The following is a 17,827-nucleotide window of genomic DNA, read 5'->3' on the forward strand; positions in this document are numbered from 1 at the left end:
TTCATTTTTAAAGTTCTCTATTCCCTCGCAATTTATTCTAATATGTGATGCAATTACCAGTTCTTTATATTCTAAAAATTTATAAAAAATATTTATAAAAAAACAAGCAAAGGAACATGGATGACCCTCGTAAACTAAAATCTTGACATATCATCAAGGTTTCATAATTGTTGTTATTACTGTGCAGGTCTTAGTTCTCATGTATTTTACTTATTAACTTAGTTTTAAACCACACAAACAGCCTTATCCTTACAGAACAGAGCAGGCAAGCTCTAATTGGAGGCCAAATGCCATAGAATGTACTCTGATGAGTTATCTGTCCACATCAACGGGGACAAATATGCTGACAGCTGGTTTGATAAGAGGGGAATGAATCTGGGCATGCCTAGGGAAGGATGGGTAGAGGCACACAGGAATAAGAGGTCAAAGATGAAATCTGTCTACTGTATTTCCCAACGCCTGACCTTGGTTTTGGACATGCTGCATCTGAGGGCTCAGGTACAAACACGTGGTATACTTGGGAAGTTAAGAATGAGTGAACTTTTCCTAGGATGTTCTGAAGATAAAAGCCATTCTGAGACTAGATCTTTCTGCTCTTGGTTCAGGGGCATAGAACACAGGTTAGCCTGTCTCAGAAAGTCTTCACAGTGGACGATTTTTCCTGTGTACCTGAGTTCCTTCCATCCAGAGCATCAGAACCCTCATCTCCGATCTCATTCAATAAGGATCCCCAAACTACCTGAGGTCTGTGGCTCAAGGGCAAAAGGAAAGACATCCCCCCAAAACACTCATACTCCACAGGCTGCCTTGTTGCTCTAATCAAACTGTGGTTGTCAAGCTTGGCGTGTTCTGGGCCAACTTAGAGGTGACAGGGTCGGGGACAGTACTCTTCAAAGGTTTGAAGTGTCAGAACATTCCTCAAGTCACGACTAATTGCAACACACCCGACTATCATGGAATAACGATGTCTCGCACGTGAAGTTCAGTTACCCTATTTTCTTTGCTACCCTCCAGTGACTCTGGACCGTACACGGTTTTCTACCCTGACGACACTTGAAAGAGTCCAAATGCAACATTCTCCCAGATTCCAGTGAACGTGTAATCATTTTTTGACATTAGCTTGAGGACATACATGCATGTTTTGTGTTACTTACAGCAAACTGCAACTTGATGTAGGTGTGCCAAATAAAACCCAACCTGCTTGGCTTAACAGTCCTACTGGAGGGTTCTGCCATGGTAGTACTAGCCTCAGGTGGTGACAAGTTTATGAATTTTATAAACTGATCAGAATCCACTAGCAAGCCTACTTCGAATTCAGGGCGTGCCATGCGACCAAAGTATTCGGCTAGTCGTTTTTCATGCATTAGCCCATTTCGTTCTCCTGGCAGTGCTATGAAGAAGAAGGTGTCAGGGACTAGAATTACCTGGAAGGTTAGGTCCAGAACAGAGAAGTAATTTGTTGAGCTGTTTTTAGCTATTAGTATCAGAACTACCCGAGTCAGTCAGACTTTAAGGTGAAAGAGGGGTGCCTGGGTGGCGATGCCACATGCCCGTGGGCTCACACACAGGGAAAGTGCTGACCCAGTCTTTAAAGGCAGCAGGATCTGAGGTGGAGGTTACTATGCAGCCTCTGGGCATAAAGACCTGTACACGCCTGCTGATTATATTATAAAAAAAAAAAAAAAAAAAAAAAAAGATGCAGCATTGCCACGATGAGTCTGTCCTCTGCCCAAATGCAAGGATGCTACTTAATGCAATGTATTTACATCTAGGGCCTCATAGGGAAACTACTTCATATGCCCTTTTAATGTTTATAATTAAAAAAGGTTCTTAATGGTTTCATGTGTTGGAAATGCATTAAAAACATGATGCCCTTTGGCAGAGCTGTTTCAGAAGTAGAACTAGAACACTACTTTTTTCCCTAGTAAATACATTTAAATTAAAAATAAATTATGTTCCACTCAGTGAGGTCTCTGGCCTGTATTTCCCATGAATAGCAGCCATTGTTAGATCTTAGAGAGGCTCCCTCCTGCTCATGAGGGCCCATGGGTCAACCGTGTAAGTCCAAATTCGTATTTGTGACAGTTTTGTACGGAAAAGACAAATTGGGCTATCCTTGATACAGGAAGAAAACAAATCAGGTTTTGGCAGGGGTATTATTATTATTATTGAGAGAGAGACAGCACAAGCAGAGGAGGGGCAGAGAGAAAATCTCAAGCAGGCTCCACACTAGCCCATTGTGGAGCTCGAACTCATGAGCCGTGAGGTGAGATCAGGACCTGAGCTGAAATCGAGTGTCAACGCTTAACCAACTGAGCCACCCAGGCAACTCCTGGCAGGGTATAATTTCAGATCAGCCCCACTGCAACCAGAATGATTCTTTTTCTCGCACAAGTAGAACTAAGACACAGAGACGCTGGCCTTCAGTGGAATGCAAGTATCACACAGTCTGGGCATCATGTAAGGCCCCCTTGCTGAGAAGCTATCACTCCTCTTTTCCCGTATGTGAATCTCATTCAGGTGTATTTAAAACCAGTCTTGGGGTGCCTGGTGGCTCAGTTAAGCGTCTGACTCTTGATTTTGGCTCAGGTCATCTCATGGTTTATGAGTTCGAGCCCTGCATCGGGCTCTGCACTGACAGTATTGAGCCTGCTTGAGATACTCTCTCTCTCCCTCTCTCTCTGACCCTCCCCTGCTCTCACTGTCTCAAAAGAAATAAACTTTGAAAAAATTAAAAATGAATAAAAATAAAACCACTCTCTCCAGTGTCACATTTAGCAAACCCGGGGATTAACATTTCAAAACCAATATTAACCAAAATCTCGTGAGATTTAGACAAGAGCAGGTAGGACAGAAGGTACTACTGTAAAAGTACACTAAGAGACATCCTCAGGGTGTGTGTTGAAAAACCACATGAAACTGCAGCCTTGTAGTTCCACAGAGCATTTCCATGGTCAGGGCCTCTGAGCCCTTGCTCACGTAGACATGTGTTCATCAAAGCCCATGGCAAGGACACACGAGAACAAATACACACAAATATATTTGTTCTCGTGCAACAGAACAACTGCTGTCACAAAGAACAGGAGATACATGAAAATATTCCACAATGGGTTGGGCACAAACTCAATCTGTCCCAGACCATAGAGAATCTGAAGGGGTAGGGACCCAAAAGCACATGGGAAACATGGCCCACATCTCGTGTCACTGAAGATAAGAGGGCTTTAATTACATGTTATGGAAGTAACTAAGCAGACCAAAAAGAAATTTTAATGTAACATATGTTTGGAGTTTTTTTTTTTTTTAATGTTTATTTATTTTTGAGAGCGAGAGAGCAAGCAAGCGGGGGAGAGGCAGAGAGAGAGAGAGGAAGACAGAAGATCCCAAGTGGGCTCCATGCTAACAGCGGAGAGCCCAATTCAGGGCTCGAACTCACGCACTGTGAGATCATTACCTGAGCCGAAGTGGGACACTCAACAGACTGAGCCACCCGGGCGCTCTGAAGTTTCTATTACAATGATGTAAAGGTTCCAATGAGGTATACATAGAACAAATATACACCTCTATGCAAATAGGCATAAAATGTACCCACCTTTACTAGTTTAAAAGAATGGTACGTTGTAAAACACAATCTAAAATTTCTTGTATCACTCTATTCTTGACAAACAGAAGGTCAACGGCTGACAGGACGGCTGCACCACCTGCAAAGGTACTTCTAGAGTACTTATTTATATTTTGACTCTCTGGCAGCACAACAGTACTACCTGCTTTAGTAGGCAAGGCTTCCATGAGTCATAAAGATGAAGTGTTTTTTAATACATTGAGCACTCAGGTCATGATCTTGCGGTTCATGGGTTCGAACCCCACGATGGGCTCTGTGCTGACAGCTCAGAGCCTGGAGCCTGCTTCATGTGTGTCTCTCCCCTTCTCTCTCTCTGTCCTTCCCCCACTCATGCTTGGTCTCGCTCTCTCAAAAAACTAAACATTAAAAAATTAATACATTGAGCATTACGAATTTCATTAGAAGCCCAAGTTGGTGCTTAAAGTCTCAAAATAGTTTACAAAAAGTCACATGAACTAAGTATAAACAATACAATTATCAGATTAATTAAAAAGGTCCAATCACACATGCTGTAATATGAATGAACCTTAAGGACATAACGCCAATGGAATAAGCCAGTAACAAAAGAGCAAATTTTACACGATTCCACTTATAAGAGGCACCTAGTAGTTATATTTATGGAGGTAGGAGGCAGAATGGTATTTGGTAGGGCCTGGCGAGGGGGGTTGGGGAATTTGTATGGCTACAGAGTTCCAGTTTTGCAAAAGGAATCAGTTCTAGAGATTGAATGTACTCAGCATTATTGAACCATACACTTAAGAGATGGTTAAGATGGCAAATTTTATGGAATGTGATTTTACCACAATTAAAAATAAAAGGTACTCTAATAAGAAAATCTCCTGCTTCCCTCCATTCTCTAGCTCCTCTGTCTTTCTGTGCAGCATTTACGATAGTATATATGTATGTATATATATTTGTTTATTGACTGCACATTTCCTCCCTCACATACCCCAAAGAGATCAGCTCGGAGGGTAGACCTTGTCCAGTTGCTCTACCCTCAGAGCCTTGTAAATTTGGGTGTTCAATAAATATTTCATGAATACATTTTTGTTAAGGTGCAATCATTCTTTTTTCCAGATGCTCCGTTATGTTAATTCTAAAGAACATATTTCGGTTCAGCTTGTTTTTGCTTTTGCTTTTTTCCCACTCTTACCAATCTTAATTGTTTAGGTCATTAGTTTACCACCATCCTTCTTTAACTCCTGGGGCCAGCTATCAGCAAGTCACTCAGCCACAGTTAAACAATAACCAGGATACATAAAATCAAGATCCCAAAATAAAACATAAAAAGTCCACTGTGAAAATTAATCTAACAGCATCTCCCATTTCTCTTTTTCAAGGAGCTACCAATTAATGGCTTGTGGGATCTAGCTGTACATAATTATAAGAATACAAGATATAGTAGAAAACACAAACTAAATTATATTTTGCTTAACTGGATATACTGAAGTAATTTCAATTCTCCGAGGTTACCCAACTATAGCTGAACAGCAAAATTGGAAGATACGTGGGTATGTGTATAAATCTTGAAACTTGCTCCTTATCGTAATCATTTTTTAAAAAATACCCTACACTGCATAAGCAGAATATATTTATCATTTGTAAAATACCTTTACAGATAAGATCTAACCTGATTTTCATAAACACCTCTGATACAGTCAGAGCAGGTGTCATGGCCCTTATTTAAAGATAAGGAGACAGAACCAGAGAAGCTAAGTGATTTGATCGAGGTCACACGCACAGAGCCTGTGCATATATTTGAAAATAATTCTGAGAAACACAAGGAGCAAGAGCTCTAGAAGTGTGCTACAATTCTTGAAAGAAATCTGACCAGGTAACAAGATTGTGTCTACTAGCCACACATGAAAATCAATTCCATCGTCCAGAGAAGGACAATAAATACTGATTTTGCCGTTTTAATGCAAGAAGTCAAATACATTTTCATGGGTGTCACCAAAACACGACAGGACAGGTCTCAGTGGTGTGGCACAGAAATGAAAACCGAAAACTTGTCCAAAAGAAACAGATTTCGTAGAAGAAATGAGAGAAATGACGTTTGTCATGAATGCAGTGCTCTAAGGCTGAGAATTCTATGAGCCCATTATATAAAACGGGTCCTCAGATTTTCAATTCACCAGGTAAGTAATTATTTGTAAAACATCCAGGGCAACAAAATCAGGTTGTTAACATCTAATTATTTTGATTGGAAATGTTTAAAGACTTTTATTTTAAATGGCAGTTGACTTTTATTGACCATTTGCTATATGTAAGGTTCTACTCTAGACACCTAAGACACATTAGCTCGTGAAGGCCTCATGGCCATACTACAAGATATATATTTAAAAATTTTAATGTTTATGTATTTTTTGAGAGAGAGAGACTGAGAGTGAGCAGGGGAGGGGCAGAGAGACAGGGATACACAGAATCAGAAGCTGTCAGCACAGAGCCTGATGCGGGGCTCGAACTTACAGGCTGTGAGATCATGACCTGAGCTGAAGTCGGACGCTTAACCGACTGAGCCACCCAGGCACCCCCAAGATATATATTTTTATTATCATCCTCATTTGATGGATAAGGCAGTGGAAGTCCACAGAAGGTAAGCAGTTTTCCCACGGTCACATGTACAGCTCCGGGCAGAGCCAGAACTCAAACCCTGGCAGCCTGGTCCCAGAGCCTCCATTTTCGACTGCTAACTATGGCTTGAGTAACTTCCAGCATTATTATTTCATAAAAAGGATATTTTAACACAAAAACCAGGTGCCGTATCTCAAAATAAGAGTCATCTCTTCAAATTTAATTTACTTAGCAGTGCTAAAAATGCAGTATTTTCCCCTGAGCTTAGATTTTTGTAAATGTCATCACAGACCTCCACTAGTCTGCAGAACAGGACTTGACAAGCACGAGAAGGGAATATCTGGACACAGATAAAATAAAAGTGAAAGTCAAAGACTTTCAGGGTAGAAACATACAATGGACCATCTCATTAGAAAAAGAACAATGCAAGAATCACAGAATCTCCGTGTTGAAGAGATCTGCAGGGTCAACCAGTTCAATCCTTTTCTGAATACAGAAATCACCTTCTACAATGTCAGGTTCTGCTTGAAGGGATCAGCCATTGCAAACTCACCATTCATGATTCAGTTCTTGTCAAATTTGCACAGGCCCTCTGTTCTTCTCCACCACCTTTCTAAATTCTTTCCATCATTCCTCATTGGTAGAGCAAGGTTCCAGAAACTTTCCTAACCTGGGTGCTATCCCTGGAGTACAGTCCATTTCATGTGCTCTTGCTTAAAACTCAGGGATCAGAAATAAGTGTGATAATTACAGTGAGGCAACCTAGCACCGGTACGTTAAGATTATCACCTCCTTCAACATGGGTGTTTGGCTTTCTTAATGCAACCTAAAATTATAGTAGGTTTTGTTTTGTTTTGTTTTTGGTGGGGGATAGGGCTGAGGAAATAGCATTATAGAGTGGTATGGGTCATATTATGGATTCCCACACATTTCAACCAAATCCTCAATCTCTTTTTTGTATATTCTGCTGCTAAATTTTATTACTCTAATTCTACAGTAGTACTGTTGGGATTTAAACCATACAGGATGAAATGTGCAACTATTCCTACCACACATCACCCTATCAGATTCATTCGGTGTTCATGTTCAAGCCCGGCCACGGACATTTTCCATCTACTTGGCGGCACGCTTAAAGCCTCCCCACCCCACCCCCGCTTATAAGCTCCATGACTCGCTCCTTGGGAGCCCCAAACGCCCACAAACCATCCGAGTGACAGTCTGGGACCGTACCACACTTTTCAGTCTATAGTCTGCAGCACCTGTATCCTGCCTTGTAACTCAGCCCTGCCTTCCACGACGTCCCACTGCTTATGAGCCACGGCCACCAGCCTTTTCTTCCCATTTTCTCAAAAGCCTCAGGTCAAGAAAGGGTGAACCTGTATTTCTTCATACAGTAGAGAGAAATTGGACTTCACTTTCCTCGCCCACCTATCATGCCTCCCCCTCTCATTTCTAGCTTTGACTCTCTGACCTAACATACTTCTATTTCCCAAGACCGACTTGTCCAACTGCAGGTCTTTCAACCATGTTCAACACCAGCACATGACACTGACAGAGTAGTTCAACCGGAGGTTGCAAACAGTAAGATGAAAAAGCATGCTTTCTCATCAGGCTTCCTCGCTTAAGTGAGGTTTAAAACCTTTTAAGGCAGAGTGTTGGCGTGCACATATCAATTCAAAATTGGTTTTAATCTCTTCAAAAGGACTGACAAGGTGTTCTAAAAGGCACGCCGTCTCTTTGAGAGTTACACGTGTACACATCAGGCAGCAGTAAAAAAAAAAAAAAAAATACAAGCATTATATTCAGGGGAAATGTACAGAACAATTGTGTCAATAGCTGAAACAGGCAGAAAACCAAGAGAAAAGACGAAATCTGGAAGGAAGAACAGGACTGGAAACATTACGTAGGCGGGGTTGTCAGTGACGAGAATGGAACAGATGGTATCATCTCTCGGTCTAGACAATGGAATTCTACCCTTTTTTTTGGACAGAGAGGGAGACTATATATTGCCATGCTCAAAATAGGATTCCTTAAAATCACACTGAGGTGAAATCATACTAAACGTACTGCGAACGGAGCATGCTTGGAGGGGAGCGGGTCCTTGTGGGCTCCCATCTCCCCACCCGTAAAAGGGGGTGACAGTATCTGCCCTGGAGACTTCACAAGGCAGTTATCAAATCAATAACAGATCTGAGAGCAATGCCTCTACTGCAAAATGATATAGACAGTGTTATACATAGCCACTGGTTGCGATGATAAGACAATACAAGAAATTGTTTCACAAAAAAAAAGAAGGGCAGTTTTATTCAACTAAAAAGAGGAGACGCCATCATTTGGAGAAGTGAGGAAGAGAATGGGTTTTCAAACTCCTTTCTCCTTGGAGCCATCAGCCAGGGCTGTGTGAAGGGCCCGTCCAGAACTGCTGTTTACTCCAGAGACCCTGCATGGCAGGTGGCTTGAGCACCCGGTGGGGGACACTCAGTTGGCTAGAACAGGCCCATCATGTATCCCTGGGGAGGGCGGGGGGAAGTAGCTGTTCCCTTTTCTAATGAAATTTTAAAAAACCACAACAACAACACAAATACAGAATTCTTCCATAAAGTTTTGAACTTGTGGAAACAGTACCCACGCCACAGTATAAAGAAAAAAATACTGAAACATCCACACCTGTTCAGATTTAATCATTTCTCCCACCAGCCAGGGTCAGACTGTGCTCTGAGTACCTTCAAAAGTTAAAAAAAGAAACAAAACATACTGATGTGTCTACTTAAAGACTGTTATCTGAGGACTCAATTAATTCCATAAAAATTTATTGCATTTCCTCACCACAACCCACAGTTCAATATAGGCATTCTTCATCTAAATGAGGAAAGAACACTTGAGTATCCCCATGTATTATTTCTCTCCCCTTCCCTGGCAGAAAGTAGCCATACAGAAAGCACTACACCTTCTCACGGGAGCTTTCTTCAGGTTTTGATTTTTCTAAGACTCTACATCTCTCCCTCCATCAACCCCACTTTAGTTTAGCTGTAGAACGGGCTCGGCGCAGTCAATTACAACTTTATAATCCAAACTTGAAGAGTGCACGCAGCCCACAAATCACCCTTGCTTAGTTTACAGATGGGCCCCGTGTCATTGGCAAGCAGCCCCTCCATTAAATATCCATCAATAAAAACACAGCTTTAAAGCTATCACTAAGATGGAATCTATTATTCCGGTGCCCCTCCAGGCTAAAAGCGCATTAACTGTAAACATAAAACAAGGGGACCAGGGTGAGACGATGTGACCTGTGAGCAGACATCATCAAAGCAGACAGTTTACGTCAACCTTAGGGAGAATGCCTATACAAACTAGATGATACTCACAGGAAGGTGTAAATAAAAAAAAAAATAGGGAAAAGGAAAGAAAGGAGGTGAAGGCTGCCTGGAAATACCAAGCCTTGAGGTCCCAAAGTCCTGTTGGGTTACTGTTCCCGGGCGAAGGGAATTATTTGTTCCTGCGGAGGATGCCGACAGAGCTGGGGAGCAGGTTAATACCTGATAAACACCGTGCTGTAGGTCAACGCCAGAAAGGCAGTAACAAGGAGTCCCAGGTCTCCCTTACTCACCGGCACACTTTGTTCTTGTCCGGAGAGCTGGCCCAGGAGACCCAGTGCCGCCCTCCCCGGGTCTGGTGAGCAGCACGCTGATCTCATACTCGGTATCCGGGTCCAGGTGCCCGATTTTGTAACTCGTGGAATCCACTGGCTGCCGGTCGTTCCAGCTCCCGCTTGCTGTGCAGTATTCCACCTCTCGGGCAACAATGGGCCCGTCCCCATTGATGGAGTTGGCATTGAGTTGGATCCACAGGTAGGTTGCCCCCACGGAGGCGAGCTGGGGAGGAGCGATGGGAACAGGTGGTTCTGAAAGGCAAACCACAGAGCTATCTTTCAGACACTTGGCTCTTTAGTTTTAAAAGAGCTAAATGTGTGCGGCGCCTGGGCTGCTCAGTCGCTTGAGCCCGTGACTCTTGGTTTCGGCTCAGATCATGACCTCACCCTTTGTAAGATGCAGCCCCCTGTCGAGCTCTGCACTGACAGCGTGGAACCTACTTGGGATTCTCTCTCTCCCTGTCCTCTGTCCCTCCCCCGCTTGCTCTCTCTCTCACTCAAAATAAATAAGCTTAAAAAAACTTTAAATAGCTAAACGTGCATCAAGTATTAACATCAGAAGCCATGAATACTTCGGGAGTGAACTGATGAGAATAGTTTGGTTTAGGTTATTTTTAAGAAGTGTGCTGGTGCAGCTTTTCATAATGTTCAAATTTGTGAAGTAAACCATCTTTAAAACCTAAGATCGCTCAAGGAGGTATACCCCCAGGTTGTTTTAGGACACAACTCATTTTTCTCATACACCTACAAAGGTACCAAAGGATTTTTCCCCACTAAAAGTAACTTGCTAAAAAGCTCTCTCAGTGGTAGTACTTAAGCTCCATGAGGCACTCTACTGCCAACTTCCTTACTGAGAATGTCTTTGAAATCATCAAAGGTGCCAGTTATCTAGAATATTAAATTCAGTTTCCCTATATTTATATCCCAAAGATATCATCAGTTTGAAAACACGGCCGAAATTATAGTTTATCTCGGCATAAATGCATTTCCAGGGTGACCTGTTTCCCAAAAATCCATCACAATGGACTCATTCAGCCACAGGAGGAGTAAGAAGTCTGGGCAACAAAGCCTGCCTGCCACTGCTGCTGTTCAAGGAACCTTCAGGAATGAGTCTGATTCAAGCAGAGAGTAGAAAGAAAAGCTCTAAGGCAAAGTGCAAGCTGTGCTCAATTTGGTAAAATTCTAGGCAATCAATAGTTAATACTCTTTAAAGCCAAAAAAAATCTCGTTCATTCTTTAAAATCTGAGATGGACTCTTTCTAGATCATTGTCTGAAAAGGGAGAAGTAGGTAAAATTTTTTTTTAATAGCATTCCGAGTTTATTAGTGAGGTGCCGGTTGAGCGGCTTGCCAGGCACCAAATGAAGGCATCCTGTGTGCCCAATGTCACTGGAAGTGGTGCCACACATGATACTGAGAAAGGAGGTAATGTACAAAATAATGTATTTCTATCTTAGTGAATCTCTATCCAAGAAGAAATGTAAGATCTAATTTTGTTTTCACGAATGTTTCCACAGGTGGTTTGTGCGTGTGTGTGTGTGTGTGTGTGTGTGTGTGTGTGAGTGTGTGTATTTCAACTCCTCATTTAGCTCATGAGTGCACAAAAAATAAAGTCTGCTATATTCCACTACTGGCTTATGCTAGCTTGCATGATGCAAATTCTGTCATCTCCAACAGCAGACACAGCCAATTGACCATGATCGTATTTCCTGCTGAAAGGGATCTCAGGGCAGCCAGGACCACCTGACCTTGGCCCTTGAGACGACACCTGGTAGATGCCTAAACTAATCTAATATAAACAGCAACATCAGTTCTCTTTGGTGGATGGAGTGTGATGAGTCATATCGACTTTCTAAAATAGCTGGGAAATCTCATTACACCGAGTCAAAATAGACACTAAAGGATGAATCGTATTTGGAGGACTATAAAGTTCATGTAAACTTACTAAACTATGTTCCTATTGTTCAAAAACTACAACTTTGTGCTAGCTCTTCATTTCTTTAAACAGTTCTTACTCAACTCATCGTGATTTAACATCAATTTATATCATTAGGCGATTCCTTGAACCGAGACATGAAATGGGCCTTTTATAGTATATCCTAAGGCTGAAAGAGCAGTTAATTACTTTGAAGTCACAAATGCTAGCAAGGGTTGCTGAGCTGCCGTTCAAACTACAACTCAGGGGCAAGGCCACGAAGGTTAGTTGAGCACACCCATTCATTTAGGATATTGTTACTAGTGTCCTAAAATAGACAAAACTTTAGTGCTTGTTTGACCTGAGAGTATTTTCTCTATTAATTCCCCATGAAGAAAAGTACCAAATATGTGAAATCAAATGAAAGATTCAACTAGAACCTGCAAACAATTGCAACAGACATCCCAAAATACTTGTGGGTTTGCTGGAAGAATCAGTCCCAGAATAAGTCAATATATAAATTTTGAATACATTTTCCCAAAGGGAAGGAAGGAAGGAAAGGAGAAAGGGAGGGAGGGAGGAAGGAATTCAATCTATACCAAGTGATAAAAAGCAATTTAAAATATGTGACCAATTGACAGTGAAAATTATGATCAAAAGAGTTGAGCCTTGACGAACACAGTGTGAACTGCATAAGCCCACTTATATGCGGATTTTTTCCAGTCCTGTAAATGTATTTTCTCTTCCTTGTGACTTTCTTAATAACATTTTCTTTTCTCTAGGTTACTTTATTGTAAGAATACAGATGTAATACATATACGAAATGTGTGTTAATTGACTGTTTATGTTATGGTAAGGCTTCCAGTCAACAACAGGCTATTGGTTAAGTTTCTGGGAAGTCAAAAGTTATATGTAGATTTTCAACTATGCAGGGGTCCGTGCTTCTAACTCTTGATTGTTCAAGGGTCAACTGTAATTCTGAACCAAGCCAGCAATGAAAGAATTTATGCACATACAGATACACAAACATACAGCTAATAGATATGCATGTGAATCCCTAATATATCCCTCACATAATTAAATAATATTGATATAGATGCATACACGCAAATTATGGAGACTCTATTAAATATTTCTTTTTCATGTTCCAGATTTCAAAAGCAGTGGCAGGCATGAATAAGATAGGAAAGAAGATAAAAAATGACTTGGGTTTCATTTGGGGGGTTGGTGCCAAATCAGCGCATGATCTCAAGAAAGTTACAAACTCAAAAAAAATTAAGAGAGAGAAAGAGAGAGAGAGAGAGAAGAAAAGAAAGAAAGAAAGAAAGAAAGAAAGAAAGAAAGATAGAAAGAAAGAAAGAAAGTTAGTTACGAACTCTATGGACTTTAGTTTTTCCCATTTTTAGGAAATCACTACTCCAAATATTACATGCATATAAAAAAGTTAAATTATATACTGGTGGCCTAAAAATGTCATTGCATTATTTCAAAGTAATTATCTCAAGTGAATACTTTATTAAGTGTAACATGCTAGTAAAATTCAGCATGTTATCTCATTAAAAAATAAAATATATGAAAAATATGGCTGTAAAATTATAAATGGAGGGGCAACTAGGTGGCTCAATTGGGTAAAAGCGTCCAGCTCTCGATTAGTCTTGATTTCAGCTCAGGTCATGATCTCATGGTTCATGGGACTGAGCCCTGTGTTGGGCTCTGTGCTGACAGTGCAGAGGCTGCTTAGGATTCTCTCTCTCCCTCTCTCTCTCTGCCCCTACCCCACTCATGTGCGCTCTCTCTCTCTCTCTCTCTCTCTCAAAATAGAAAAATAAACATTTAAAAAATTACAAATGGAGGAAAAGTCAATTTCAGATTTGAGCCACAACTGCAAGCCAATAATCCCTGGCTTTGACTGTGTGCAGAGATAGAAAGAGGTGCCTGGACATTTTTATCACAATGGGCCAAGCTACCGCTCCTCGTCCTGACAGGAAAACGTGCTGCATCAATATGAATAAGAACCCATTCATTTTTTGTGGTCATGTTTGCTATGGAAGACTAGAAATTTATGATTTACTTATGCCACCAAACAAATGAACTTTTCCACAGGGGCAATTTTTAGCGAGGTTACTAGATTTATGTTATACTGTTGATAAAGCAGATGCCTCAAGAACATGGCTGGTCATAGTGCAACGCTGCAGTAACTGTCAGTAAGAAAACGGAACATAGTCACGAAGAGCTAAGCCCAGATGAACATTAAGTAATAATAATGATGATAAAGAGCTCAGCCATGGAACACTGAGGCTGCTGCTTTACTGGATTTGTTGGTAAATGGTGTCCATTTCTACACTGTGACTCCTCGCTTCTCAAAGAGCCTTCTACAAAGTAGGGTGTGCATTACTCTGAAGACTTTGTTTTCTTACAGCTATTAAGCCTAAACTCAGGGTCGCCTGGGTGACTCGGTTGGTTAAATGTCTGACTTTGGCTCAGGTCACGATCTCACGGTTTGTGATTTCAAGCCCCGCATCGGGCTCTCTGTTGTCAGAGCAGAGCCTGGAGCCTGCTTTGAGTCCGGTCTTCCTCTCTCTCTGCCCTTCCCCCACTCGTGCTCGCTCGCTCTCTCTCTCTCTCTCTCTCTCTCTTTCTCTCCCCAAAATAAATAGACATTCAAATAAATAAATAAACATACAAACAAATAAATAAATAAAATAAACTTAAACTCAAATACTAGCCAGACCAGCCAAAGTTTCACCATAAACCAAAATTCGTAAGAATCTGACATGGCAAAATATATTAGTGGAGTAGATATTTCGATGTGCAGAACATTAGTCGTTGCTGCAGATTAATACTGCCTGGGGGGAGCCTCACCAATAAACATTTCTCTCATAAGCCAGGAGTGACTAATATTGGCAGCAGTGATTTCACAACAGAAGCATATGCGAAAATCACGTACAGATTTTATAACAGAGGCTATGTCCCCAGAGATTTTCATTCACTATGGGTGTGGTGGGGTGGGGGGAGAATAGCTGGGCAGACATTTATATGTTTTAAAATTCAGAAAGGTGGTAATGACAAGCATCTCTAAATATGCATCACTGACATACAGGAGCAGAGGGTAAGAATCACCTTGCCCTCCTCCTCCTCCCCGTCAAGGCCCTAACAGGTGCTGGCTTCTCACTATGTACCTGTTCTAAGTGCCATTCATGTGCTTTTTGCACTTGACCTTCCTAATCGCCATATGATGCAGGTGACATTATTGATGTCTATTTTATACATGAGGCAACAGAAACACAGAGAGGGTAAGCCACTGGCCCATGCCCGCGTAGCTAGTTCTGGGGTTTGAACCCTATAGTCTTTAAAACCGCTTGCACAGAGAAATTTGCTGATAAAAAGTACTAACCCATCCAAAAGAGATCAGTTTTATGTTTCCTATTTAACAAATGCAGGGGAAAAAATTTCAAAAGCGGGCATCATTCTGTTCTCCTAGGACAAAACAGCAATGGCCAGCCAGAAATTATCTAAAAATGCCTTGTAGTACCTCTAGAACTCCAAATTATTCTGTCTGAGACCAAGAACAGCCCCAGCAACTTTAATATCATAAACTCCCCAGCCCACGAAAAAAGCATTAGACCAGCAGAAGAAACTTATTTCCCCTCTTTCCCCCCCCTCAGACTGTCCTTTCCTGAATATAATGACTCAATTTTTCAGTCACGCAAAATATAGTAATGGAACATAACTGCAACATTATGAATGTTAACTCAGTATTATCAATATGGCTTGTGTGATATGACTGAGCATTTTTATACTGGCATTGCTTCATTTTATTAACCACCCTGCTATCATAAACACGCTGGCTGGTGAATATTTGCATTTTAAGTGATTTTCTATCAGTAAAAAAAATTTCATTCCTTAAAAAAAAAATTTATAGGTTGTAATCTCTGTATACAGAGTCGGCAGAAGAACTTGCCAAGAGCACAGTCGCTGCTTTGTATGCAACTAAACCAACATAAATAAAATGCATTTTTCAAAAATATTGTGCACGTGCAAAATTTGTACTTAAAATGCAATCCATCAATGTAACCTGTCACCAAGCTACTGTTTGGAAACAGACAAGGAGAAGTTTGAGCTTTAAACAAATAATGAACTCACAACCATCTGACATGTCTATTTTAATAGACTATTCAGGGATATAAAAAGACGTTAAATACCTTTAACTACCAATTCTGCGTAGTTTGATATTCCAACACCTCCTTCGGTGCGAATCATGCAGCGATACTTTCCAGCGTCCCGTTTTGTTGTATTCACGACATTAAATGAAGCTATGAATCGCCGGGAACTAGTCACCTTTATTTCCTTGAGAGGAGCATCTCGTACATCGATGCCCTGTATAATTGGGGGAGGGGGGACAAAAAGAAACAATATCAGCTGTCATATGGAAACACGAAGACACCTGATAGCATATTATCCATGTTATCTGCATGTGGATCTTGGTTTAGTTGTTTATTACCCAGGGGCCCTAGTTCCAGGAAAACAGCTGGCCAGGCAACTGAAATTCTGCCATGGTCAACACTTTTGAGATTGAGGGATGCAAAATGAAGTGTGCAGAGATGTCTTACATTTGCCCCTTCAAGATATTAATTATGTTGAATGAAGTCACCAGGAGGAGAAAAAAAATGCATATGGAAAAATTCTTTGTTTCACTCCCAAACGATCACCACTTGGACTTTGCATAACACTTTATCCTATGTTTTTATGCTTGGCTAGAAAATGAAATTAATTCACACACCACCCTATTGCTGACCTCATTTTATACACGAACAAATAAACAATTTATTAAGAAGGACATTAAAAACATAAGTAGGTATTAGCATATTGCTTACCGAACAGGTCTGATGGACTATTCTAAGCTTTCTTATGTTCTTCAAGGACATACAAAAACCAAATACATGCTTAATATTACCTGAGTGCTACAAGACAAGCTTCTCCCTTTATCCCATAGTCTCAAAACCACATAAAGCATGTTCCCTTAGTGCATCAGCCTTGTCTTACACCATCCCCAGCACATTAAGCACGTCTTTAGTTATGCACCTTTGGAAATCCATTCTATGCTTCCTACAGTTTAAAGCTTCAAAAGAAGGCTACCGTATTTCAGTTCTTTTTTTTTTTTTTAATGTTTTTATTTACTTTTGAAAGAGACTGAGAGCACGAGCTAGGGAGGTGCAGAGAAAGAGACAGAAGATCCGAAGCAGGTTCTAACAGCTGATAGCCCAACGTGGGGCCTGAACTCATGAACCATGAGATCATGAACTGAGCTGAAGTCGGATGTGTAACTGACTGAGCCACCCAGGCACCCCAAGCATTTCAGTTCTATGACAGTGAGTTACAATGATCAGGAAAGAGGCTATCTCGAATATGTTATTTGCAAAGATTGAGAAAAAAGCAGTGGGCACAGACGTCACAGCTAAAGCATGATGCCAAGCACTCTGTCCATCTGTTTACCCAGAACTCATTTTGGGTGCCAACCAGGTGCTATCAACTGTGTGAAGACACTAGGCTCACAGTGGTGAGTGACAGAAGAGTGGCTGGTGATGCCCACAGCAGTTTAGTTAGAGGGAAGTAGAAGAGACTGGAAATGAATACAGAATCACGAATGATGGCCAGTGGTGGGTAAGGGACAGATCAGATGACTGGCAGAAATCACCATCTTTAGATATGGTGGTTGTGGGAGGCCAGTCTGAAGAAGTGAGCTGAGATGTGAAGGGAAAGGAGGAGCTAACCAGGCAAAGGGGGATGGTGGGAGATAGAAAGCATTCTAGTCAGAGGAAACTATGCAGGAAGCCCGAGATGGTTAGAAAGAAATGAAAGCTTTGGATGAGGTTAAGGCAGCCAGTGCAACAGGGGAGGGAAGGGAACCCCCGTGCATTCAGGGACTTGCAGGCTTATTAAAGTGTTTTTATGTAGGAGTATGAAAATGCTAGGCTACACATAATAAAACTCATCTATATTACTCTGTGATTTATATTATGCAAAGTCTTTTAAAGGCTTTTAGCTATGATTTTTTTCTTTGGCAGTATGCC

The 17,827-nt window shown here is 41.2% G+C and overlaps 1 protein-coding gene across 6 annotated transcripts in view; it reads right to left on the minus strand.

Moving 5' to 3' along the window:
* Positions 1 to 17,827, minus strand: part of PTPRM (protein tyrosine phosphatase receptor type M) — a 796,527-nt gene that overhangs the window by 410,456 nt on the left and 368,244 nt on the right. For all 6 annotated transcript variants that reach the window (XM_060613276.3, XM_060613283.3, XM_060613278.3 and 3 more), the window contains 2 exons: positions 15,959 to 16,133; positions 9,801 to 10,094 (listed from right to left, as the gene is read on the minus strand). In XM_060613276.3, the coding sequence (XP_060469259.1) occupies positions 9,801 to 10,094; positions 15,959 to 16,133 (469 nt within the window). The remainder of the gene's footprint in view (positions 1 to 9,800; positions 10,095 to 15,958; positions 16,134 to 17,827) is intronic.

Source organism: Panthera onca, chromosome D3, assembly GCF_046562875.1.
Source record: "Panthera onca isolate mPanOnc1 chromosome D3, mPanOnc1 haplotype 2, whole genome shotgun sequence".
Taxonomy (NCBI): domain Eukaryota; kingdom Metazoa; phylum Chordata; class Mammalia; order Carnivora; family Felidae; genus Panthera; species Panthera onca.